This window comes from Symphalangus syndactylus, chromosome 18 (genome assembly GCF_028878055.3).
Source record: "Symphalangus syndactylus isolate Jambi chromosome 18, NHGRI_mSymSyn1-v2.1_pri, whole genome shotgun sequence".
NCBI lineage: Eukaryota > Metazoa > Chordata > Mammalia > Primates > Hylobatidae > Symphalangus > Symphalangus syndactylus.
The window spans coordinates 68880514-68908020 of record NC_072440.2 but is presented as its reverse complement, the minus strand read 5'-3'; the positions used below and the strand labels follow the sequence as shown (position 1 = coordinate 68908020).

General features: G+C 42.4%; 1 protein-coding gene across 11 annotated transcripts in view; it reads left to right on the top strand.

The window, feature by feature from the left end:
- NF2 (NF2, moesin-ezrin-radixin like (MERLIN) tumor suppressor) overlaps positions 1–27507 on the top strand; it is a 94427-nt gene that overhangs the window by 25220 nt on the left and 41700 nt on the right. For 5 of the 11 annotated variants that reach the window (XM_055253501.2, XM_055253508.2, XM_055253509.2 and 2 more), the window contains exons 2-6: positions 7565–7690; positions 9913–10035; positions 13022–13105; positions 23896–23964; positions 24833–24915. In XM_055253501.2, the coding sequence (XP_055109476.1) occupies positions 7565–7690; positions 9913–10035; positions 13022–13105; positions 23896–23964; positions 24833–24915 (485 nt within the window). The remainder of the gene's footprint in view (positions 1–7564; positions 7691–9912; positions 10036–13021; positions 13106–23895; positions 23965–24832; positions 24916–27507) is intronic. The other 6 variants (XM_055253510.2, XM_055253506.2, XM_063623643.1 and 3 more) reach the window with 3 other exon arrangements.

Here is a 27507-nt window from a genome sequence, read left to right as displayed (position 1 = left end):
CTCAAGTCTCCTATAAACCTGTTCTCTTAGGCCAGCTATGACTGCAGAAGTCAGTTATGGATAAACATTGAGAGGGGAGATCACATCATCCTTTGTTTTCCATTTCCGAAATAACAGCAGACACGTGGCACATGTCCTGAGCCTGGGGAGGTGCCGTTCCTTTTGTTACTCTATCTGTATGGGAGCTAACTTTTTTACAATTTTTATGGCAAATGCTAGGGCAGCTTGTGAGCTAATTAGAAGAAACTGATAAGTGAATGCTGAATTTGTCGATTCCCTTTCATTTTCTGCGGAGGAGACAGCCAGTCAAACGGCATTCTTCGTGTGGCTGATAATTTAGCCCACCAGACCTCTATGAAATGGAATATTGCTTCTCTCTTAGTTTTTTCCACATTTTAGTCTTTAAAGCCAACATTTCTCCATAGGTTCTAATACTTAGGCATTTCATATATAGTAGCCAAATTCAGTTCACTTTCTTCAAGAAAGTTGTCCTTTTCAAACTGTGGCCTTTTCCTGTCATGGGTCTGGTTTCTTACTCACCCCGCACTGTTGTAGGTACCAGGATTTGATTGCTGATGACTGTATGTCCCAAAGAAAGCAGTGGGAGAAATGCAGCTGTCAAAGCAAAAAACAAATAGCGGTTTTAAGGTTGAGTCTCAACCTGGCCAGTAGCAAGATGGCTGCTCAGTAGATGTTATTCCTAATGCTTCCCTGGTTAATAGACCTCAATCAGACCTGCAGGTTATTGGTGCTGGTTGCTTCCTATAACAGAAAAGTACTGCATTCCAGCTATGTTCCTGCTGTGGAATGTAAGTGCTTAGTGCTATTTACTTAAAACATTCTAGGTTGATAAATTACAAGCGCTTCACTCTGGGTAAAGCTCATAAATTCAGCTCCTACAAAAAAAAATAGCAAGCTGATAGCACTTAGTCCTGTTTATAAAGTTCATACACATCTATCTATGATATAGGCACAAGTATTTATCTATGAAATAGCACTGCAGCCTGTTAAAGTAATGGGTGAGCACAGCCACAAAGGCGAGAAGCATCCGACTTCCAGACTCCTTCTATTAGCCTCTATGCCTGAAGGGCACCTTGAGGAGGTCTGTGGAAGGGAGCTTCCAGGCATTGGAGTCCACATTTGTGCTCCTTTCTGTCTGTCTTCTTCCCGCAAGTCACCTTTCTCTTTTTTTTTTTTTTTTTTTTTTTGAGACGGAGTCTTGCTCTGTCCCTCAGGCTGGAGTGCAGTGGCACAATCTCGGCTCACTGCAAGCTCCACCTCCCAGGTTCACACCATTCTCCTGCCTCAGCCTCCCAAGTAGCTGGGACTACAGGCACCCCGCCAACACGCCTGGCTAATTTTTTGTATTTTTAGTAGAGACGGGGTTTCACCGTGTTAGCCAGGATGGTCTCGATCTCCTGACCTCGTGATCTGCCCGCCTCGGCCTCCCAAAGTGCTGGGATTACAGGCTTGAGCCACCGTGCCCGGCCAACGCAAGTCACCTTTCTCACGCCCTCCACCTCTCTTTCCTTCTGCAAAATGAGCATCTGCCTCTTAGCCTCCCTCTTCTTCACTAGGCTGAGATGAGGCAGGGAACTGTGGTGGATCCAGAGCAGTTTGAACACTTTGGCTGCGTGGAAAGCGATGGGGTTAAATGAACATTTAATCAGAACCAGGAGCTGTTCTTCTGGCAACCTGTTGAGGAAAAATGATAAACCCTAACAAAAAGGCCCTCAAGTGGCACGAGTGCAGGGCCTGAAAGCCTTACGTGCCATCAGGTATCCAAAAAGAACATCTTTTAACCAGAAAATAAACATGAGTTTTTTTCATCCCGCTAGTCCTAGGTTCTTGGAGCCCCACAGGTATTGTTGCAGGATGCATCACTGCTTCGAATCAGTGACTGAACAACCCAGTACCTAATCAGCGTGGAGAGTCAGAATTGTCACATGCACTGGGCTGAAGCTGCATATTCAGTACTGCATTGAACAGTCAGTACTGCAGATAGGATAATTATGCCATTTTTCAGATACTAGAAAAGTGTAAAGAACATTCCTTCACTTTGCAACAGCTTGGACCCAAGCAGCAGAACTGCTGTTCCCTCTGGCTGGCTGACCTTCCTATTGTCAGCCCCTTCATCACAGCTCAACTACCCCCCGGCTTTCAAGGTCCAGCTCAAACAGCATCTCCTCAGGAAAGACCTTACTCCCGGAGACCCAGGCCCGAGTTGTGTTGCCACTGTACCCTGTTCTGTTAGCACTTACCACGTTTCATTTTTGTGATCCATTTACCTGTCTTCCCTGTCAGACATGAACAGGGACAGTGTCTTGTCCTCAATTCATCATTTATCTCCTGTTTTGAGCACAATGACCAGGACGTAGTGGATGCTCAATAAAGGTTTGTCAAATGAGTGATAGTATGGTTAGCTCAGTGAGAATTGATGTGCCCTTTGTGATCTGTCATCCATCATCCTTGGTGTGAAGCAGGGCTGGGAGGCTTTAAACAGTGCCACTTGAGAATCTAAGGAGAGGAGGCAGAGTTACAATTAACAATAACTACCCCTTACTGAGTATTTATTTGCTATGGGCCAAGCACTCTCTTAGGGTTTTTAAATGTATCAATGCCCTTAATCTTTAGATCAATCTGCTAAGACGAGTTCTGTTTATTATCCCCTTTGCAAAGCACAAGGAAGTTCAGTCACTTGCCCAAGGTCACACAGTGACAGTGCAGAGATTCATACCAATGGTAGATAACCATCACTTATCTATATTCCTTTTAGACTAGTTCCTGGAAAGATTAAGCCCTCATGTCCTGAGGCATCCATCTTAGGTAACAATTTAACTTCTCTCTTGTTTCTAGAATGGTATTAGTGTGTTCCATACTTGGGAGAATGGAGAAAATGGTCACCAGATAACTTTCTTTGTTTTTTGGTTCAGATGAGAGAGGTAGGGTTCGTTGACAAAGAATTGATTTTATGTATTTATTTTTATTTTATTTTATTATTTTTTGTTCTTGATTTTAGATGGTAGTTTCGGTCCTTTTGGAAACATAGCATTATCCTCCAGCCAGACTGAACTATCTTACTCCCATTTCCTGTAAGGACGACTGACCTCTTTTTTGCCTCTAGACTTGTGCATATGCTGTTCCCTCTGCCTGGAACATGCTTACCTGCTTGCTCCTCCTTCCCCAAGCCCTGTCTTCACTTGGTTCCTCTTTTCTTATCCCTACCCGCCCAGGATAGGAGGTTCCTACAGCCCCTGGGTGTCCCTGTTGTGGCACTCACAAGTGTTATAGTGCTGAAAGCCCACTCCTGGGGTTTTTATGTGTGTGGTGAAGGAGGTGATTATCTGTTTCCAGCTAGTTCATATCCTAGTCCTCTGAGTGTAGAGACTTGTTTCTTATTCCCCATTTGTCCGCTGCACCTTGGGCGGTGCTTGGACACAGTGTGTGTGTTCACTATTTGTGGAAGAAGTGGGTGAGCAGGAGTTAACTGGCTTTAAGTCTTTGAGTTTTGGGTTTTTGAAGTAGTCAAGTCCGTCCTGCGGACAGCCATTTTTTGCCATGTCTTGTATGTACACACTTGCCTGGGCACTGTGGGGAGCAGAAAGAGGACTAATACTGCTCTTGTGCTGAGGCGCCTACAGTCTCGGGAGATGTTCAGGGGACAGTGAGTCACTTCACAGCATCAGCATGGTGTAGTGGATGAGTGATGACACTGAAGATGAGCTTGGTCATATTCTGGCAAGTTGGCCGACACCTGGAAGTCCCGTCCACACCCTAAGACCTCTTTTCCCAGGGCGTCCTGAGAACCACTCAGAGCAACTGTGACCAGTGGCGCTTGTTTTTAAAGAAGTAGAAACCCAAATTAGGAAGACTGAGCAAACCTCATGCATTTGGGGAAGGGCTTGTTGGAAAGTGGAACCTGATGTAGGTAACAACATGTTGAGGTTAGATTTAACCAAACAGAAAGACTTCTTAATTGCTTAAAGACAACATTTTATTTTATAAGTGGAATTAGGGCTTTAAATCAAATATGTTTGAACGTCTTTACTTGGTTTCCTTAGGCACCTTCACTCATCTTGTCTAAAACTTAATTGCTGGTTTATCCCTGCCAGATTTGCTGCTTCTCCTTGATTCCGTCTCTCCTTTAGTGGAACCACCTGGTACTCAAGCCAGACACACAGGTGTCCCTCTTAATTCTGTCTCCTCTGGTCCTGTTCAGGCACCTGTTCTGTGACTCTGCCTCTTTTCCGTTTCTCAGGCTGCCTTCTCTCCCTTCCACTGCCTTCCTTGTGTCAGGGATTGGCCTACTTTCTGGCCTTCTTGATCCAGGGCTTCTTTTCTTCAACTCATACTCCACCCTGTTGTCAGAGCCCATCCAGAATGCATATTGGAGCCTATGACTCCTCTGCTCAAGGGTCTTCAAAGACTTCACGGCTTTTGGCTGAAGTTGAGCCACCTGGTCCCAAATGGAGCCCCATTCCTGCCATGCCACCTCCTGTCTGTTTCAGCTTTACAAGATGACTTGCAGTTTCCTGTAGAAAGCATGACTTTTAAAAAAGACTTATTTCCTTCTCTCCTGCATCTAACTTTCACTTGCTCTTTAAAGCCTTCTCTGACCTAGGTCTTGCCTGTTTCTCCTGCAGAACACTGCTTCCACCATTTTGTAGCATCAGTGTCTAACATTGGTTGGCATGTAGGGTGTGCTCTATAATCCTTGTTGAAAGAATAAGTGGAAGGTAACAGAGGCTTAATTCACATTGAGCTGTAAATGAGCAATATCTGACTCTTCTGAGAATAGATTTTGTTTCAAACACTGGTTACTTACTAGAAAAGGTGTCTGGGGAGTGCTGGACAGCAAGAACAAAGGGACCCCACAGAACAGGAAAAGAGGCACTCTAGGGTCTGCAGTTTGCCTATGTTAGATCACCATGAAAAAGGCCAATGTATGCTTTGGCAGCTGGCAAAGAATCCTGTGACTCATTTTCCTTATTTGCACAAAAAGGGGATGAGTACATCAGGTAATTACTCATGCTCATTTCCAACTCTTGACAGTCTATGATCCTTTGTGTCAAAGTTAAAAATCTAAGTAGGGCATTCTGAATTGGTGTCAGAGTTGATGCACTTCTCCTCACTGTATTGCAAGTGCCAAGGGGACAAATACATTGTCTTTTTGCATTCAACAAAGGCAGTTTTGCATTTTAAAAACAAAGTAGAAGGGAATACAGGAAAACTGCATTAATACAATTTTATGCCAGAGAATTTAAACTCCCAAGTCAGGAAATTCACTCATCATTCCCTTGGCAGCTTTTGTTTCTCTGCACTGCACACCCCACTTACAGACAGCCCCTTCTTGCCAAAGCCTGGCCCAGCCATGACCATGAGTTATGGGAGATTGGGAATCATTACCTTGATCTTCTCAACCCTTGGGTGTTTAACTTTTCCAAGTTAATGCCTGTTCTTTAATGTTACATTATCTTGTAGCAAAGTAGTCATTTATAATTTATATACTAGAGCTGCCTTAAAATAGAGACAAGAGGATAATCAGCATCCTGAAGCTTCTAATTTTCCAAAATAACATTTCTTCAGTGAAGTCTGCCTGTAGGAATTAAAACTTTTGGTGAATTAAAAAGCCTTTTGTCCTATTGTCAGACTGGGAAATGGATGTCCCCATTACTCCGCCTTAAAAGCAAGGAAGGAGATCATCTGTTAAAAATAAAACTCATCATTTTCTTTTATTCTTCTCAAAATAATCCCTAAAGACCTCAATCTTTATAGTGTTCCGGTGGCCCCACTATAGTCAGAGAGGAGACAGGGCAGAAGTTGAAGGACAGATAGGAGAAATGGCCCTGCTAAAAGATAAAAGCCAGTATGCATCTCAGCTACTTGTCTGCTGTGGTCCTGATATTCTTCCATCTAGGTTGCTGCTTTGCTTGACTTTGACTGCAAACACAGAGAAGAGATGGGCTTTCCTGTTGAGTACCTTATAGAGAAGCCACTGTTCATTCATATGTGTTAAAAATAAAAAGCCTACTTGAAAACTCTCCTGTAGAATCAGGTTTTAGCAAAAACCAATCAGGTATCAGAGGTCTAACTTATTTTTCCCTTCTTGATTTTATAGCAAGTCTCTAAACCCTAAGAATTTTTTTTTTTTTTTTTTTTGAGATGGAGTCTTGCTTTATTGCCAGACTGGAGTGTAGTGGTGCGATCTCAGCTCACTGCAACCTCTGCCTCCTGGTTTCGAGCGATTCCCCTGCCTCAGCCTCCCGAGTAGCTGGGACTACAGGCATGTGCTACCATGCCTGGCTAATTTTTAGTATTTTACTAGAGATAGAGTTTCACCATGTTGGCCAGGATGGTCTCGATCTCCTGACCTCATGATCCGCCTGCCTTAGCCTCCCAAAGTGCTGGGATTACAGGTATGAACCACCGCGTCCGGCTGCCTAAGAATTTTTTTCATTCCTTTTCATTAGACATCTTCAGTGTGGTAAGACTTTGAGTGGAGATTTCTAATGAAGGCAGGAAGGGATGGATACTTCTGCAATTGAGTGGTCTCATTTTTCCCATGTCTGTTGAAAGATTACTCTTTCATGACCACCATTTCTGTGATGCATCTCATATGATCCTAATGCACTCGAGTTTGTATTTGAATGTCCATCTGATATTTAGGGGTGGTTGGGGCAAGGAGGGGGCAAGCAGCAACTAAGGGGTTATATGGGAACATCCTGGGTGGTTTAACTTGAAAGCCACTAGGTGGCAACATTTACTAAGTTGCCGGCCATTCTCTTCCCTTAAGACATTGAACTTGCTTTTCCACATAGCAGATGGAATAGCTGAGAAAAGAGTTTAGTAGCCATTGCTTCAGGTTCTTTTGAAAGTGAGGCTATAGGATAAACACACTACAGTATATTGGTATCGATTCATCACCTGGGTTTAGATACCAGGAGTTTGAATTTGCTCTGGATGACTGGGTGAGTAGCTTCCCCTTTGGCCTCAGTTAGGCATCCTTGACAGGAGAGACCTGTGATTGGACTGTCTGGTCTCTCATGGTTCTTTTTCTCCGTGATTTATGACTTTGACTATAATTTCTTTATATTAAAAAAAACTTGTAGTAAAACCAGTCTTATTTAAAGGAATACTAGCCTTTTATCAAAGGGCAAAGTAATGATTTAAAAAAAAAAATCAACAACAAAATTTCAAGGGAATGAATGTCCCTAGAAGCTAGCCATCTCCCTGAGTTAACTCAAGAGGCTAGACTCTCCTAAATGAGGATGCTTATTTACCAGCTTTCCTAAATTAGCAGCTTTGGGGATGTTAAAATCCGTAAGGAACTGTCCAAGGGATGTATTGTGTATGCTTTGCAGTGATTAAGCCATTAAGCTCTAATTGGTATTTTCCCACTCATGGGTTTGTAAAGGAAGCTTTAAAATTATTTAGGAATTCAGTCCTCATCAGCTGTCTTAGTGTCATCCCCACGTTTTGGAATCTGAGAGTGGAGAGTGCAGAGAAAAGGTTTTATTAATGATTTTTACTCACAGTGTCCTTCCCCATTGGTTTGTTATTGCAGATGAAGTGGAAAGGGAAGGACCTCTTTGATTTGGTGTGCCGGACTCTGGGGCTCCGAGAAACCTGGTTCTTTGGACTGCAGTACACAATCAAGGACACAGTGGCCTGGCTCAAAATGGACAAGAAGGTTGGGCTAGAACTCGATGAAACTGGTGGGGCTGACGTGTGCTTTCCAGTTTTTCCCTGAGCAGGCGCCTAACTCATCACTGGGGCGCTTTAGCTGTACAGCAGAGAAGGGGGCACATTCCTGAATTAAGTCATGCAGAAAGCAGGACCTGGAGATTCTACCGGTTTCCTACTCCTCGCAGGCTCTCCGGGGCAAGCAGAAGTTACCAGGATTAGACTGCTGCTGACCCTGGCTTCTTTACCCATTGTTACCAGCCTGATTGCTTCTGGCTTTATGCCTTTCAGTTTATGAATAAAAACTTTATGAATAAAAATTACTGTTATCTTCTTATACTTAAAAATAACCAATTTGTGTCTTTTAGAGAGTATCAGGGCTTGTGTTCTTTAGGGAATTTTTTAAAGTCTTTTTGAGAAACACCATAGTCTGACGTGAATTAATTGTTAATATGATCTAAGGAATAGAGAGTGCCTGGTCCCCAGGGTGAAAGAATGTCCATTTTGTCCTCAGGATTCTCTGGGGCTTCTGATGCATGGCCAAGAAAGCTGGGCTCCTGGCAATTTTAATGTGGCTTGGAAATGAATATTGCCTAAGGGAACTGCCCTCTGCATGGGTTCGTATGTTCACACAAAGATACACTTGCTTACTGACCTGCCTACCTGGCCATGAAAGGCAGGTTGGGAGCAGGACTGTATGCTTTTGTCAGTAACTCCTAAAAGACACCTGAACTTCAAAGTAAGTCAATGTCTAATTCTTACCCCAAATGATGCCCCCTCCAGTTGCCTACCCAAGCATGATAAATAATGAAAGCTTCCTATTTTTTTTTTTTTTTTACCAGTTTGACTCAAAGCTTAAGTGTTCGAATTGTGTTCACATATGTACACGGTAATCTAAATCATCACATTGGAATCCCTGCTGGTTGTAAGTTCAATGGTAATTCCCAATGATCATGAGCATCTAAGTGCCACTGGGGGCCACTGTCAGTGAGGGTGTCGTAGACCAGATTTTGAATCTCCTTGGCATTGCCATCTAGGATTTGGGCAGGAGCATGGAGAGTTATGTGTCAAAGACAGCAAAACTTTTTGTATATTTTTCATGATTCTTAGCAAAGTGAATTTTAATGATAGCTGAGTGTAGGCCAAATGGGTATTAGACTGGGGGCATCAGGAGCCATGGAACTTGCTGCTCAAGGGAAATACATCATGACCCATGTTAATGGAGCCTTGTAGCCTGTGACATGGCATGTCTATGTCTTGAAATTCACTCTGGAGAGCAGATGGTTCAAGCTTTACAGGGGTGAATGGAAATGCTAGAAGATTAAAGGCAGTGGTTTACAGACTGTGCTTCAAGTATTTTGTGGGGCATCTCGGGAGGTTCCTTGAAACAAAGGGTTGCCATGATGGACACATTTTCTTCTGTTGCTCAGTTAATGTTTAGATGACTTCATAATGATCTAGTTCATCATCTCTAAGCTGTATTCTTTTTTTTTTTTTTTTTTTTGTTAAGACAGTTTTGCTCTTGTTGCCCAGGCTGGAGTGCAATGACGCAATCTCGGCTCACTGCAACCTCCACCTCCAAGGTTCAAGAGATTCTCCTGCCTCAGCCTCCCGAGTAGCTGGAATTACAGGTGTCCACCACCACACCTGGCTAATTTTTTGTATTTTTAGTAGAGATGGGGTTTCACCATGTTGGCCAGGCTGGTCTTGAACTCCTGACCTCAGGTGATCCACCTGCTGCGGCCTCCCAGCATGCTGGGATTATAGGTGTGAGCCACCGTGCCCAGCCCTCTAAGCCGTATTCTAACATGGACCTAAATATTGGCAGTAGGCATCAAGAAAAAAGAATAAAGGAAGATTCCACTACTTCAGATAATTAAAAAACCTTCCACCTACCATAAAGGACAGTGCCCAAGACTGCTGAGTGATAAATTTCTAGTTTTTAACTATTCTGTGGCCCTGAGAACATTTATGCCTTAATCCTAGCTCTACTCACTTCTTGGGGCTATTGATGAATTTGTTTCAGAAACACCATGGGAAGTGAGTATTACCTCTTGTTATAGGTGACTTTGTGAATGCTTCAAACCGTGGAATCACAACTTTCAGGAATTGTGATAAATTTAGTGGGAAAAAAATGTAATGCACGCCTTGCAAAGGCTTCTTTGAGGGTAGCACAGGAGGAAGAAGTGCCAATATAGTGTGTTTGTCTTTTGCTCTGCAATTCTGCAGGTACTGGATCATGATGTTTCAAAGGAAGAACCAGTCACCTTTCACTTCCTGGCCAAATTTTATCCTGAGAATGCCGAAGAGGAGCTGGTTCAGGAGATCACACAACATTTATTCTTCTTACAGGTACATCAGTCCAGGCTACCCTCCAATTCTAAGAGAACTTGCCCGGGAGTGGTTGCAGAGTTGGCCTCAGAGTTGACCACAAACACCTTTGTATTGCAAAAATATTCTACCTCTGGAAAGTCAGCCCCTTTGGTTCTGTAATGGAAAAAAGGCTTCAAAACAGAACTATACTTGAGTGATGAAAATTGGTGTCAGATGAAATTGCGAAGATGTAATGGTGAAGAATGGATACAAGTAGCTACCTAACTTAAAACCTCCTTGAAAATGGATCCTATTTTCTTCTAGCTAACTTAAAAGTACTCAATAGTTTCAAGGGAAGGCTAAAGAGAGAGTCTTATAAAGCAGTAGTTCTTCCAAAAGTTTAAAATCTGCCCTCATTAAGAGAGGACTGGCCAGGCGCGGTGGCTCAAGCCTGTAATCCCAGCACTTTAGGAGGCTGAGGCGGGCGGATCACAAGGTCAGGAGATCGAGACCATCTGGCTAACGTGGTGAAACCCCGTCTCTACTAAATATACAAAAATTAGCCGGGCGTGGTGGTGGGTGCCTGTAGTCCTAGCTACTCAGGAGGCTGAGGCAGGAGAATCATTTGAACCCGGGAGGTGGAGGTTGCAGTGAGCCGAGATCGTGCCACTGCACTCCAGCCTGGGCGACAGAGCGAGACTCCATCTTGGAAAAAAAAAAAAAAAAAAAAAAGAGGACTTCGGCTGGGCGTGCTCACTCCTGTAATCCCAGCACTTTGGGAGGCTGAGGCGGGCAGATCACGAGGTCAGGAGTTCAAGACCAGCCTGACCAACATGGTGAAACCCTATCTCTACTAAAAATACAAAAATTAGCCAGGCATGGTGGCGCATGCCTGTAATCCCAGCTACTCAGGAGGCTGAGGCAGGAGAATCACTTGAACCCGGGAGGCGGAGGTTGCAGTGAGCCAAAATTGAGCCACTTCACTCCAGCCTGGGTGACAGAGTAAGACTCTGTACAAAAAAAAAAAAGAGAGAGAGAGAGGACTTCAGAGCTCTAGTGACACTTTGTTTGTCCCCCATATGTGGTACTTCAGACATCATGCTTCATGCTATGCTGTGTCTCTAATTGTCCTATTTCTTCCTTACTTCCTCATTAGATTATAAGCCTCTTAAAGGCAAGCCTCATTAAGTGCACAGTAGGCATTCCATAAGTAATTGTCCCACCGAATTGAAGAAATTAGGAAATTCATAATTACAGGTTGACCATCCAGAGGCACAGGGAGGGGAACTGGTCTGAGGATGAAAACCTTATCAGTTTCACTTATGTTCTTACTACAGGTCAGAGTGGCTCCCCAGTTTCATGGCCAGTTGCAGTGATTGGCACTGGGGCTGTTTGTGTTCTCACAGGTTTCAGTAATGTAAAAGGTGGCAGTAGGGGCGTTAATTACATGATTTCCCAGAGATCGATGGGTAGTCTGTCACATAGCCCTCCTGTAATTAATTTCAGCCTCAGTATATTGTGTTCAGCAAATATTAAGTTAAATATAATAAAACCCCCTAAATTCTTTTTAAAAAAGGTCTGGTGTGTGTGTGTGTGTGTGTGTGTGTGTGTGTGCGCGCGCAAAAGAGGTGACAAATTTATTTCTGATGTTTTCAGATCAAAGGGACACTCTTAGGCTGGGCGTGGTGGCTCATGCCTGTAATCCCAGCAATTTGGGAGGCCGAGGTGGGTGGATCACCTGAGGTCAGGAGTTTGAGACCACCCTGACCAACATGGAGAAACCCTGTCCCTACTAAAAATACAAAATTAGCCGGCCATGGTGGCACATGCCTGTAATCCCAGCTACTCGGGAGACTGAGACAGGAGAATCACTTGAACCCAGGAGGTGGAGGTTGCAGTGAGCCAAGATTGCGCTATTGCACTCCAGCCTGGGCAACAAGAGCGAAACTCCTTCTCAAAAAAAAAAAAAGGGATGCTCCTGCAGTTTTTCTATAGTGTTGCTTTTTACCCCCTCTTTGGAAATGAAACCAAGGGATTAGAAAGTTGCACTGCTTCAGAAACATCTCAGCTTTCATTCTCTCTAAGAATGTAAAATCACTTTTAAAACCTAAGAAGAATTTTTGTGTTGGAACGAAAGCACATAATGATCTCCTAGGTCCCAGAATGTCCTAATGTTATAGAAATGGTTTTCTCGTAAGCACTTGAAAACACTGCCTGTCTCTTGTGTGACTGACTTGATTTTCCCCATACTGAAATGTTAAGGCATTTTTATGACTGAGCAAGGCAAAATTTACTGCTTTTATGAATCCGGTGACTGTTGACATCTGTGAGAGGAGAGCTGGCTTTCCTGTTGTGTTTATTTCAATGTCCCCCCACCACGTCATGCAGTTGTCTTGCTTCTGTGTCTGGAACATCCCAAGTTGCACCATTCTAAGAAAATTAAGTGCAACGAAATATGTTAATTCAACATTATGGCTTAAGAATTATATTTCCTGGACCTCACGTGTACTTAAAAGTTGAATCGATCAAATTTTATTGCTTCCTTTTCCCTTAGAGCAGCACGTTGAGAGTGATGGGTTTTTTCTGCAATCATAACTCAGTGGCCTTGGTGACTTTTGTCTTGTGTTAATACTTAAAAGTAGATCCATTTCCTCTGGGGCCATGTGTATTCAAAGGGGCTGAGGCTGCAGTCACCCCCAGAGCTGCTCTTGACACTTCTTGGGTTCATAGCACTGTGTTACACAGCCTCTGTTGTAACTACAGAGACCATTTTTACTCTTCAGCATTGATCATGAAGAGAAGAGATAAGGGGTTTTTATGCATAGCCGTCATACCAGTAACTTCTGTGACTGAACTCTCCGTCTGTCTGCATCAGTAAAAAAAAAATTGTACCCTTTGTCAGAAAATTATTAACGGGCTGCTCTGGCAGCCCTCATTAGAACGCCATGAGGCCATCTGTTGTGATCAGCCTACACACCTCACTTCCATGCACACAGTATCATGTCTCCCTTGTTGCTCCTTTCAGGTAAAGAAGCAGATTTTAGATGAAAAGATCTACTGCCCTCCCGAGGCTTCTGTGCTCCTGGCTTCTTACGCCGTCCAGGCCAAGGTAGGCTCAAAGAAGAAAAATGTATTCTTCCTGGGGGTTAATTTGGGTTTATGGGATCACTCCTATCTTCTCTTTCTTTGGGTTTTCTGTACTTCAGAGAGACTTGCCCCAGAAAGTGAGATGTTATGGGACTTGTGGACTTGGAAGAACCACTGTCGCTGTTCCAGTGTTTGTATAATCTTGTGTGTGCGTGTGTGTGTCTGTGTGTGGTGTGCACAAATTATAAGTATCGTTCTGATGAATTAGAATTCATTCTAAGTGAATTCATTCAGAAAGATGAATTTTCTGTGTAATCTCATTATGTATATGTGGTTTATGACATTTACTGAACAAACCTTTTTTCTTTTTTTTTTTTTTAAACCATAAACTCAACTATGTGGTACAGCCTTTCTATTAGCCAGGAAAAATGAATTTATGGTCTCCAATTTTAGCCAAACATGGCCTTTAGGTCAGAAAGGCCCAGGTCCTCACTCCAAACTCATTTGCGAACCAGCTGCCCTGCGTGTGGACACTACGCTACACCCTCAGAGAATGCCCTGCTTCATCTGCCCCGATTGACATGCTAGCTGTTTATGTGGCTAAGCACTGCAGGTGCTGTGACCCACCAAGCCCAGTTGAGCTGTCTGGTTAGCTGAAAATCGTTCACTTCCATTAAATCACTATAGACCTTTTTTTTACAAGACCAGTGAGAGGGTGAGCCGTGGTGTTTCATGTCCCTCAGATTTTTCACTTCAGTCATATATCACCATCTCTTGGTTCCCCTGATCCCTACCTTTCACCAGAGCATAAGAGTTGTCCCCAGAATTGGGGCTCCTTGATTACTTGTGTGATTTTATTTCATTTATGTTTTATTTGTACTTTTATAGAGATGAGGTCTCACTATGTTGCCCAGGCTGGTCTCGAACTCCTGAGCTCAAGTGATCCTTCCACCTTGGCCTCCCAAAGTGCTGGGATTACAGGTGTGAGTCACCATGCCTGGTCTTACTTGTGTGATTTTAAAACATAATCTTTTCACTTATTTTTCTTTTTAATTAAAGGTGTTCATGAAGCCACTTCCCTATAAGGTTATAAAAATTAATAAAATACTCTTAGCTCACTTCTTGGGGTAGATTAATGCAATTTCAGATCAAAGCCAGGAAGTAACTGTCATTTGTGGGGAAAAAAGGCTATACATGCTGGTCAGACCAATAGAAGCACCAAAGTCAATCTGATGGCTCATGTAATATTTGCTAAGTATTCATCAGGCCCGGGGTGAGGAGACAGCATGGGAGTTGTTGACCGTCTCATAGTTGCAGGCACTAAAGCAAGTATCTGCCCTCAGTGATTTGCCCAAGATCATTCAAACAATCTTGGGCAAAGCTAAGAGCAGAAGGGCAGAATTCATGGCTTTGGGATTGCATTTTGTGCCTCCAATATTCTACTTCCCTGAAAAATGAGTAATTGAGAAAACAGAAAATGGGCCCTCATTCAACTAAAACATATGCTTCCTTTTATGCTTTGATCAAGAGTATTAGTAAGAGGAAAAATGTGTCCTTTCCATCAGTATCACCCCGACAGTGATGAAGTAGTCATTGGCACTTTGATTAAATCTGAGCACTTCCTGGCATGGAGTTGAGTTCCTTTTCGCACGCTTTCTCCCCAGCGAGAGCAGACCCAGCCTCTCAAGGACACCACCTCTCTTTGAAGGGCTTCCATCTCAAAGGCTACATTTTCTTTCCATGGATTTTTGGGCCACAAATTCAAAGGCCACCTGTAGAAAAAAATCACTTTTCAGTGAACCAGCAGATGTTTGCTTAAACAGATTTCACTGTAGGAAAGCCCTGCTAATTTGGATCCTACTAATTTGGAGATGAAAGTGATTCACAGACAACATATGTGGCTCACATGGAGGAGGATGTTCTAGCTATTTTTTCCGGTGTAAATTTTAAGGAGCTTACAAATAAAGGTAATCTGTGGCTTAAAGTCTTCATTTGGGAAACTAAGGCTTACTATGACATGCTTCCAGTTTCTAGGACTGCTGGTTAATAGTTAAAGGATATCTGATTATAATATTAATAAGATCTTACATGCCCATAGTGTTTTCTGGTTTTACCAAAGCAGTACAAATGAATATTTTGTGCGACACTCAGTGTAGTCTTTCCAGAAGCCAAGGCTTGAGAGTATTATGCCTGTTTTGCAGATGAGGAATTTAAGGCTCAGGAAGGGATTTGTGATTTGTGCAAACTCACAATACTTTTATGTTAAGCCTATTTTTATGAAATTTATAGCCCATTTTTCGGTGGAGAGGATTTCAGGCCAAATAGAATGAGTGGAGCTGGGATGGGTGCCCTAGTGTCCAGGCTGCCTAAGTTAGCACATGGCACTTGCCTGTCACTGTCTAGCATGAGGGAGGTCTTTGGGTAGCAACCACTGCCTTTCACTAAAGGCTGGTTTCATTTATATGATCACATTTGTCTAAGTTCTTCAGTAAGTCATACTGGTTCCTTCCATTATATTCAGCTTGTTTTCTTCCACAACCTTTCTGAAACAGAAAGGAACTTTAGAAGTGTGGAAGGGAAAGCAAATTGAGCTCATTAACACATGGAATGTAATTATGCACAAATGTATTCATTACAGTATTTCAGCTGTTGGAATGATATAGACACAGTTAATTCCAAAGCATAAAGAAACAATTACCCTCAAAGTATAAATACAAATACTAATCACATGGTTCAGTTAACAAGAACCATATATGAGTTATGCTTGAATCAAAAGTGTAGGCAGGGACTGGGCACAGTGGCTCACACCTGTAATCCCAGCACTTTGGGAGGCCAAGGAGGATGGATCACCTGAGGTCAGGAGTTCTAGACCAGCCTGACCAATATGGTGAAACCTCATCTCTACTAAAAATACAAAAATTAGCCAGGCGTGGTGGTGTAGTCCCAGCTACTTGGGAGGCTGAGACAGGAGGATTGCTTGAACCTGGGAGGTGGAGGCTACAGTGAGCTGAGATTGTGCCATTGCACTCCAGCCTGGGTGACACAGTGAGACTCCATCTCAAAAAAAAAAAAAAATGTAGGCAGGGTTTTTTTGGTGCAGTCACATGACACACTAAACCATCTTGCAATGTTTAAGTCACCTGTTGGATTGTATATTGACCATTTGGTGTTGGAAATATGTTCTTATTAAAAATGACTTTGGGAGAGAATGGCATATAATTTATGAATCTCATGTTGCTGTGTGCAGACTCCTAGTGATCAGAAGAGAGAAAAGAATTGTGGGAGGGGAAGCTTAGTTTCTTAATACTCTTTAATGCAAATCAGGGACAGAGTGCCAAAGTACAATTGAGTTAGAAAATTGAGTGTGTAAAGTGTAGGTAGAGAGTGGCAAGAGTTGAGGCTGGAGAGGTATGCAAAAAATCAGATCTTAAAAGTTCTTAACTTTATCCTGTAGGCGATGCAGTGAAGGGTTTATATTTTAGATAGACCCTGTAGTGGCTGTATGATGGACAGATTGGAGTGAGACAACTTTGGAAACAGGGAGACCCATTAGAAGGCTGTGATAGTTGCCCTGGTGAGAGAATATTAGGTTCACACTTCAGGTGGTTGGTTGGATGGGGGCTGACTGATTTAAAAATATCCAGGAGATAAAAAGTTGATTAGATGGTGCTATACTCTGCATATCCCTTTTTTTCTTTTTTTTTTTTTTTTTTTTTTTTTTGAGACAGAGTCTCGCTCTGTCGCCCAGGCTGGAGTGCAGTGGCTCGATCTCGGCTCACTGCAAGCTCCGCCTCCCGGGTTCACGCCATTCTCCTGCCTCAGCCTCTCTGAGTAGCTGGGACTACAGGCGCCCGCCACCACGCCCGGCTAATTTTTTTGTATTTTTAGTAGAGATGGGGTTTCACCGTGGTCTCGATCTCCTGACCTCGTGATCCACCCGCCTCGGCCTCCCAAAGTGCTGGGATTACAAGCGTGAGCCACCGCGCCCGGCCGCATATCCCTTTTTTTCATATCCTTTTACAGAATGGTATTTTTCTTCCCACTCAGCATCTACTTTGGGATGTATCCATGTTGTGTATATAGATGTAGCTCATTGATTTTAATTGCCATATGGTAACCACTAATAAATAAACCTAGTTTATTTATCTGTTCCCCTTCTGAGGGAGAGGTAGTTTGTTTCCACTTTTTCCCTATTATCTAAACAGTGCTCAAATGAAGATCCTTTTATGTGATTCCTTACGTACATGTGCAAATGCTTTTTCCCCTTAAGGTAGGTGCCTACAAAAATAAATAAATAAATACATACATACATACATACAAAAAATAGCTGGGTGCGGTGGTGGGCACCTGTAGTTCCAGCTACTTGGGAGACTGAGGCAGAAGAGTTGTTTGAATCCGGGAGACAGAGGTTGCAGAGAGCCAAGATCACACCACTGCACTCCAGCCTGGGCAACAGAGTGAGACTCCATCTCAAAAAAATAAAAAAATAAAATAAATAAAGTAAAAACATTAAAAAAGGTAGGTGTCTAGAAAAAGAATTGCATAGAATTGACAAAAGAGGTGAACCCCAGTATAAAAAAAATCTTAAGTTGATAAAAAGACAAATGCTATGAACAGGGCATGAAACATGCACTTTATAGAAGAGAAAACAAGAATGGTCATAAATACAAAAAGATGTTTCATCTCACAGGTAATCAAGAAAAAGAAAAAACAACAATAAGGCAACATTTCAAACCCATAAGATTGGCAGGGATTACTAGATTGGGTAATTGCATTGTTGGTGCTCATTTACCTGCCAAAGGGATTGTGAAATTGGCATAACCTCTGTAGAGCACCAGGTGTGGAAGGGACGGGTGGAAGTGAGGAGACACACTGCTGGCTGTTCCAGGTGGCTACTCCAGAGGGATCTCTGCACACACATCCTTTTCACTTAAAACTGTCACAACAGATAGACCCACTTCATTTTCTTTTTCTTTTTCTTTTTGAGACAGCAGAGTCTCTCTTTGTCACCTAGGTGGCACAATCTCCACTCACTACAACCTCCGCCTCCCAGGCTCAAGGGATCCTCCCACCTCAGCCTCAGCATATGCCCTGCTAATTTTTGTGTTTTTTGTAGAGACAGTGTTTCCCCTTGTTGCCCAGGCAGGTCCCAAACTCCTGGGCACAAGCTCTCTACGTGCCTCAGCCTCCCAAAGTGCAGGGATTACAGGCATGAATCACTGCACCTGGCCCCAACTCATTTTCATTTAACTGCTGAACTATATTTCATAGAAAGGAGGGACTGGATTATTTAAATATATCCTTATTGGTAGATATTTAGGTTTGTTTTTCTTTCTGTTGTTTTTCTATTGGTGAAACAGATGCAATGGACATCCTTGAATATGCATCTTTGGGCATATAGGAATAATATCTCTCTATAATAGATATCAAGACATGGCATAACTGGGTTAAAGAATAAGAACATTTAAAATGTAAGTAATGTGAAGCAAAAAATAAAGCCAGACACAAAAGGCCACATATTTTATGCTTCCACTTACCTGTATATGAAATGTCCAGAACAGGCAAATCCATAGAGACAGAAAGTAGATTTAGTGGTTGCCAGGGAAAGAGAGAAGGAGGAAATTAGGAGTGACTGCTACTGGCCAGGCATGGTGGCTCACGCCTGTAATCCCAACACTTTGGGAGGCTGAAGTGGGTGGATCACTGGAGGCCAGGAGCTTGAGACCAGCTTGGCCAACATGTCGAAACCCCGTCTCTACTAAAAAATATACAAAAGTTATCCAGCTGTGGTGGCATATGCTTGTAATCCCAGCTACTTGGGAGGCTGAGGCACGAGAATCACTTGAACCCAGGAGGCAGAGGTTGCAGTGAGCTGAGATTGCACCCCTGCGCTCTAGCCTGGGGCGACAGAGCGAGACTCCGTCTCAAAAAAAAAAAAAAAAAAAGAGTAAAACCTACTGTTTGATAGCACAACAGGGTGACTATAGTCAATAATCATTATACACTTAAAAATAACTACAAGACCATAATTGAATTGCTTGTAACACAAAGGATAAATGCTTGAGGGGATGGACACCCCATTCTCCATGATGTGATTATTTCACATTGTACGCCTGTGTCAAAACATCTCATGTACCCCACAAATATATATATACCTACTATGTACCCACAAACATTAAAAATTAAAAATAAATAAAATTATAATTTACAAAGATTAAAAAATGAAATTAGGAGTGATGGCTAGTGGGTACAGGACTTCTTTTTGGGGTGATGGAAATGTTCTGGAATTAGATAGTGGTGATGGTTGCACAAGATTCTGAATATACTAAAAAACACTGAATTGTACACTTAATGTAAATTTTATGTATATAAATTTTATCTCAATAAAAAATTTAAATAGATATACCCAAATTACCCTCCAAAAGTGATGTCATAATTTAACTTTCAATAACAGTGTGTGAGAATACCTGTTTTTCCACATCCTTGCGAACAGTAGATACTATCAGTCTTTAAAATTTTTGCTAATTGATAGAAAAATATTTTTTAAAATTTGCGTTTCCTTGATTGCTATTGGGACTGAACATCTTTTCATAAACTTACTGGCCATTTGTATTTCTTTGTTCTGTGAATCAACCGTTTATGACTTGCCTACTACTGTATTGTTTGTTTGTTTCTTTCTTTCTTTTTCTTTTTCTTTCTTTCTTTCTCTCTCTCCTTCCTCCCTCCCTTCCCTTCCTTTTCTTTCCTTTTCTTTCTCCCTTCCCTTTCCTTCCCTTCCCTTCTCTCCCCTTTCCTCCCCTCCCCTCCCCTTACCTTTCTTTTTCTTTTCTTTCTTCCTTCCTTTCTTCCTTTCCCAGGTTCAAGTGATCCATCCACCTCAGCCTCCAGAGGAGCTGGGACTATAGGCATGCGCCACTATGCCCGGCTAATTTTTGTATTTTTAGTACAGATGAGGTTTCACCATGTTGGCCAGACTGGTCTGGAACTCCTGACCTCAGGTGATCCACCCGCCTTGGCCTCTCAAAGTGCTCGGATTACAGGCATGAGCCACTGCACCCAACCTGTTCATCTTTTTCCGAATTATTTGTAGACGCTCCATGTATTATAAGTTATCAACCTTTTGTCTATTTTACATATAAGACTGGTGTCAATCTTTTTCTTTGTATGTTTTGAGCGACTTTTAGAATGCATTTACCAACCATTATTATATCCATACTCTGTTGTGTTTTGTTCTGATATTTTTATGGATTTTCATTTATAGGTTTAAGAATTTATTGACTGGTGTGTGGGTATAGTAGGTAGGGGGTCTGTCTTTTTTCTATATATGTAGTAATCTAACCTTTATGTTTTTGTGAAATCCTACTCAGAGCATTTTATCTCATTTCTCATAGTTATAGACAGGAAATTATTTCATATCCAGATAGAGCCTCCGTTTAACCTAAGTATTGGCTCCACAAGTCTTTTAAATGGTAAACTCCTTGAATTTAAATTCAATTAGTTTATGTCAGGAGTAGGTCCAGGTTTTCTGGGTCTGAATTTTAATAATTTAGGGGATTGTCTTTAATGCAAGAGTACCAAATTAGGTACAGGCCTATGAAGGTGCAGAGACCTGAAATCCAAGCCCTCTTAGCTTCCCAGTAAATTCACCCTGGTTATATTATCAGAATGCATCTGTTACATAAAAGGATGAGGAGCAGCCATCTCCATCCCTGGAGTGGTATGACTTTCTTTTGTATTCACCAGCTACCACAACTTCAGGATTTTTTTCTTTTCTTGTTGTTTAAAGAGACATTTAAGAGCAGACACATACATCAAGGTGGCTTTAATGTTGGAAGCAGAGTTAGTCCAGTGGAGAAGTTCTTTCAGCAGGGTCTTTGCCACCTCTGCATTGCTCAAATGTGATGTATTTGATCAGTGGACTAGCTGAGAGCTTGGTATAATAATGGGGATTGTTAATCTTGCATGCCTTTGGAACCTGAATTTACAGCTTTAACTTTGCATATCTGCTTGCTTTTGCATTAGAGCTTAGTCAGCACTGTTGAGAGATTTGCAAATGCAACTAACAGGGCTTTCTTTAGCATCCTACCCTTTCAAAAATCCAGGAGGCAAACAATGATCAATGTTGTCATAAGTAATGCAGAGGATGGCAATAATAATAATACCTGACTTTCACCATGAGCCATGTGCTGTGCTAAATGCTTACCTGTATTGTTTTACTTCATCCTCATCATCCCCTGTAAGGCAGATGCTATTATGACCCTCACTCTACAGATGAGGAAGTTGAGGCTTAGAGGATGCCTTACTCATGGCCTCAGAGGGGGTACTCCAGCACCCCCCGCCACTTCCCTTCAAGATCCTCTAAGGCCAGTGCTCTCATTTGACAAATAAGAAGACCGATTTGGAGAGACCTGAGATCTTTTGGACATCAGGTTGTATGTGTCAAGCATAGTTTTATTTATTTTATTTTATTATTATTTTTTGAGATGGAGTTTTGCGCTTGTTGTCCAGGCTGGAGTGCAAAGGCGTGATTTTGGCTCACTGCAGCCTCCGCCTCCCGGGTTCGAGCGATTCTCCTGCCTCAGCCTTCCAAGTAGCTGGGATTGCAGGCATGTACCACTACGCCTGGCTGATTTTGTATTTTTAGTAGAGACAGGTTTCTCCATTTGGTCAGGCTGCTCTGAACTCTCAACCTCAGGTGATCTGCCCACCTAGGCCTCCCAAAAGTGCTGGGATTACAGGCGTGAGCCACCGTGCCCGGCCAAGCATAGTTTTAAAAACTTTGCTGGTCTTATTTAATCCAATCCCTGTAAGAGTCCTGCAAGATAAATACTATTATTATTCCTGTTTTACAGATGAGAAAGCTGAGGCACAAAAATTTCCAAGGCCACATAGCTACTATGTGAAAGATGTAGGATAAAACCTTAGGCAGCCTGCCTCCAGAGCCAGGCTCCTACCCTCACTCTACAGCTGCCTTGCAGGGCGTACTGTTAAAGCTTAGTATAGTTACGACTTATTGCATCACGTCTCTGAGCCTCCTAGAAGTAGAGAGATACCAAGGCCTTTCATTTATAATTTCTAAGTTATTTTTTATTTTTATAGACAGGGTCTTCCACTGTCACTCAGGCTGGAGTGTAGTGGCACAATCACAGCTCACTGCAGCCTTAACCCCTGGGCTCAAGTGACCCTCCCATTTTGGTCTCCCAAAGTCCTGGGATTACAGGCATGAGCCATGGTGCCCAGCCTATTTTTTTAAATGAAGAAATGCCTAAACTGTGTTACAAAAACTGTGGCATGTTTAAAATGTTTAAATTTGACAAATTAGGCCAGACGCGGTGGCTGACGCCTGTAATCTCAGCACTTTGGGAGGCCGAGGCGGGCAGATCACGAGATCAGAAGTCGGAGACCAGCCTGGCCAACATGATGAAACCCCGTCTCTACTAAAAATACAGAAATTAGCCCGGCGTGGTGGCATGCACCTGTAATCCAGCTGCTCAGGATACTGAGGCAGGAGAATCGCTTGAACCTGGGAGGTGGGGGTTGCGGTGAGCTGCGATCATGCCATTGCACTCCAGCCTGGGTGACAGAGTGAGACTGTCTCAAAAAAAAAAAAAAAAAATTGACAAATTAATTCCCTTAATATTCAAAAAAATTGCAATATAATTCTGCTATTTGAAAGATAATTAATGAGATTCAAAAGAAATATTAATTCATGGGGCTTTTACAGTTAAGGTGATATAGGAATGAGGCATGATTTAAAGTTAATGATGAATATCTTCTTTCACTCCTGTGTCTGTAGTTTTAGGCCACTTCATTTGGAGAACACACCAGAAGTCTTAACTCAAGGCTCTTTGAGAATGAGAGAACGAATGAAATAATGAGATTTGGTGGTATATAGAAACAGCAGCCTTGTGCCTGACCTTTGTTTTTTCACTGTTGGTAGCTAAAAGAATAAATGTTTATAGAAGATTATACTGAAGTACTGAGCTTTGTTGTTTTTGGTAAAGTGAAGAGCCACTGTACGCTGATTGATAAGAGATAGGCTTTGATTTTATATTCTACTGTATGTTTCAGTTAGTTTCTTTTTAAACATTTTTTAACTTTTGATTATTTCCTGATCAGACTTGAGTTTTCTAGGAAAGAAAGGAGTTTTTTTTTTTAAATCAGAATAAATTTCCAAGTCATTGTCCCCGGAGGGATAAATTAAAATGCAGGGCCTATTTTCAACCACATTAGTGACTTCTCTGTAGCTTTAGGAAGATCAATTAACCTTTTACTCACTTCTTTGTCTGTACAATAGGAATGGCAGTGTTGACATCAGATTTTTCCAAAGTATTTTTCAGAGACTTGGGTGAAAGGTATTAAAACTACTGCCTGCATTATTCCTGGATCCCCCTAGTAATGGGCTCCAATTACCAGTCACTTATAAGAATTTATAGGTAAGACTCTTATCATATGTTGCTAATCACAACTTTCACAGTTGTGATTTGGTGTTTTAATTCAAAAGCTACTGTTTTGGAAGTGACTGCTTTCTTTGAGGGTTAGAAAACATGCCCATATTTCCATACAAATGTCACATTCTTATTAGCACATCACCCATACATCTCTTACAGGATTATGCAACTCAGTTCATAGATATAATCAGCTTTGTATTTTCATTCAAGGATAACAAACTAGCAAGGTTGAAATCTTGACTTGTCATCGGAATTGAATTGCTCCCTGGAGCTGGGAGGGAATGAGACTGGTCCAGCTCTGTTCAGAAATGGCAGTTGTCTTTAGAATCTCAATCGCCTGCTCTCCCTTTCTTCTTTCCAGTATGGTGACTACGACCCCAGTGTTCACAAGCGGGGATTTTTGGCCCAAGAGGAATTGCTTCCAAAAAGGGTAAGAGATTAAATTCCCTTTTCAGGAAGACATAGCAGATATGTGGTCTAAAAGAAAGCTAACCAAAGGACTTGAAGGAATATTGGAAGTACATAGTAATTTAATTTTAATAAATATTTTGTAATCTCCAGTAAAGAGTGTGGGATCTCTGTTAAGAATATTGAAAAGCAAAGGTTTGTGGAGCTAGTTTGGGGTCACCAGGACTAGCATGGCCTGTAAATGTTTTTTCTAGCATGGTTGTTTTTTCAGATGCGGTTGAGCATCATTGATTCCCAAAGAGGAGGCTGGAGCAGAGTGTATTCAGCTTGGGGAATTGAGCTGTTTGCAGTGGCAAGGGGTGGACAGAGGAGATGAGGTAGGGGTGGGCATTGTGGTTTTTAATCCTCAGCGTTGTTCATCTTATTCATTAGCCACAGAAGCAGGCCCGCCCTCCCTTTTGCTCCTGCTGATTTTATAGCCCCACTCATCTGTCACTGGGTAATAAAGGCCCGTTCCTCACCTCTTGCTGCCTTTACCTGTCCCTCTATGGCTTCTGAGCATGTGAAGGCCTGAGATGAGTGAGCATTGCTTCTGACTGAGCTCCGCTGTCAGAGGTGGTCTCTGGGATGTACCGCCCAGGCAGGGAACAGGGGCACTGCCAGATGAGGGATGCACCTAGGTCTGAGTTATCATGCAGCTTTCTGAGTTGCTCCTCCAATAGAATGGTGCCTTATTTACACGCCCTCTCTCTGTGTGACTATCTCCCTGGGTGTAGCTTTTTAAAAATAGCTTTACTGTTTTGTAAAAATGATGCATAATTATAAAAGTGGCAAACAATACCAAATTTACTTCATGTGTAGGTTTTTTATTTTGCTCTATTTTTTGGTAGGTAATAAATCTGTATCAGATGACTCCAGAAATGTGGGAGGAGAGAATTACTGCTTGGTACGCAGAGCACCGAGGCCGAGCCAGGTGAAGCCCATTCATTGTTGGTTTACATTCCTTTATGGTCTTTTTTTTTTGCCTTAAAGAACTGCAAAACTAGGACATGCTTGTTAAACAAAATGCAGTACTGGAGTCTATAAAAGAAAAAGGGAGAGCTGGGGAGCTGGGAGTAACGTTGGTCTTCAGTTTTGTGTGTGTCCTTTTCTAGTACGTATGACATAAAGTAGGTATGTGTACTGCCTGTCAGGATATATAGACCTGTACTCATTGGTAATTAAGTTTAAGATTTTTTTTTTTTTTTTAGACAGAGTCTTGCTCTGTTGTCCAGGCTGAAATGCAGTGGTGCCATCTCGGCTCACTGCAGCCTTGACCTCCTGGGTTCAAGCAAACCTCCTGCCTCAGCACCCCCAGTAGCTGGCATTAGAGGCACACGCCACCATGCCCAGCTAATTTTTCTATTTTTAGTAGAGATGGGGTTTCAACATGTTACCCAGGCTGGTCTTGAACTCTTGGGCTCAAAGCAATCTGCCCACCTCGGCCTCCCAAAGTGCTGGGATTAGAGTCGTGAGCTGAGCCACTGTGTCCAGCCTGAATTTTAAGAATTCTATTGTATGGCTATCCCATTGCTTTTGCATCCATCCCTTTATTGATGGCATTTGAGTATCTGTAGGTTTTTCACTTTTACAAAAATTTCTGCAGTGCACAATCTTTTATTTTTATACAATTGTTTGAGTAGTTCTGAGGATATATTCTTTTTTTTTTTTGAGACGGAGTCTCACTCAGTCACCCAGGCTGGAGTGCAATGGCGCGATCTCGACTCACTGCATCTCCGCCTCCCACATTCACACCATTCTCCTGCCTCAGCCTCCCGAGTAGCTGGGACTACAGGCGCTCACCACCATGCCTGGCTAATTTTTTTGTATTTTTAGTAGAGACGGGGTTTCACTGTGTTAGCCAGGATGGTCTCGATCTCCTGACCTCGTGATCTGCCTGCCTTGGCCTCCCAAAGTGCTGGGATTACAGGCATGAGCCGCCACGCCCGGCCGATATATTCTTTAAAACAAGAGTTGTTGGGTCAAAGGATGTGAGCATTTTGCATTTTGCCAGGTACCACCAAGCTGTTCTCCAAAAAGGCTGTACCTGTTTATACATGCCTGTCGACAAGTGTTATGAGAGTGTCCCACCCCCCACCCCCAGTCTATCCTCAACACTTGTTTTTTATCAATCTAATTTTTGTAATCTAAAAAGTGAAAAGTTGTATCTCATGTTAGAATTGCCATTCCCTTGATTAGGAATTGGTCATGTTTTCATTAGCCTTTAACATTTTTTTCTCTTCTTCCAATCAGTTTCCTAACACTTTTTTTTTAAACTTAAGTGCAACATGCATATGGAAAAGTAGACAAATTATAAGTATACAACTTGATCAATTATCGTAAGGTGAAAACACCAGAGGAAGAAATAACCTATATCCCCCTACCCCCAGTTCCCCTTTCTTCCTCCCCAAAGGCAACCAGTCTCCTGATTTTTAATTCCACATTGGTGTTGCCCATCTTAAACTTTGTATTCTGTTTTTTGTGTCTCTTCTTACTCAGCATCATATTGTCAGATTGGGGTTTGTGGCATGTGGCAATAGTTTTTTCATTTTCATTGCTGTATAGATTTCCACTGTATTAGTATATTACAAATCATTTATTCATTCTACTAATGATGGACAGTTAGGTTGTTGGTCCCCTGGGTTTTGCTATTACAATAATGTCAAACAATTTCCCAAAGTAATTGTACCAATTTACATCAATGTGTGTGATTTCTGATTTCTCCACCTTTTCACCAATACTTGGCGTTCTCTCAGGCTGGGTTTTTAAAAATTCACTTGAGAGCATTTGGAGATTGGAGAGAGAAGGAAGAGGACAAGGTCATAGGGAGACTTGAGTTAAAATATTTCAGTATGATACCTGTTTGGGAGTTTTCTGCAAGTTATTGCTACTTCAAGAGCTTACTTTAAATTATAACTTAGATGAAGGTGATCTGACTTGGGTTTTACAGCCCAGATAGCTCTTGCCCTAACCTCCAACAATACTCAGGAAGCTTGCAGAGAGAGCTGTTTCATTTCCAGAACCTTCCAGGTAAAGAAAATACACAAAGGGGCCGGGCGCGGTGGCTCAGGCTTGTAATCCCAGCACTTTGGGAGGCCAAGGCGGGCGGATCACGAGGTCAGGAGATCGAGACCACGGTGAAACCCCGTCTCTACTAAAAATACAAAAAAAAATTAGCCGGGCGTGTTGGCGGGCGCCTGTGGTCCCAGCTACTCGGAGAGGCTGAGGCAGGAGAATGGCGTGAACCCGGGAGGCGGAGCTTGCAGTGAGCCGAGATTGCGCCACTGCACTACAGCCTGGGCGACAGAGCGAGACTCCGTCTCAAAAAAAAAAAAAAAAAAGAAAATACACAAAGGAAAAGCAAGAACTTAAATAAAATTCCAACACCCAAATCTGTTTGAGGGTAGAAGATAACATACCACACACTCTTCTTGAATTACTTGAGACGAGTTTACTCTTTACCAAGGGCAAGGTGGGAAATTAAGGCCAAGAAACACTGTGATGAGTCTGTTCTCTGACTCTCTTT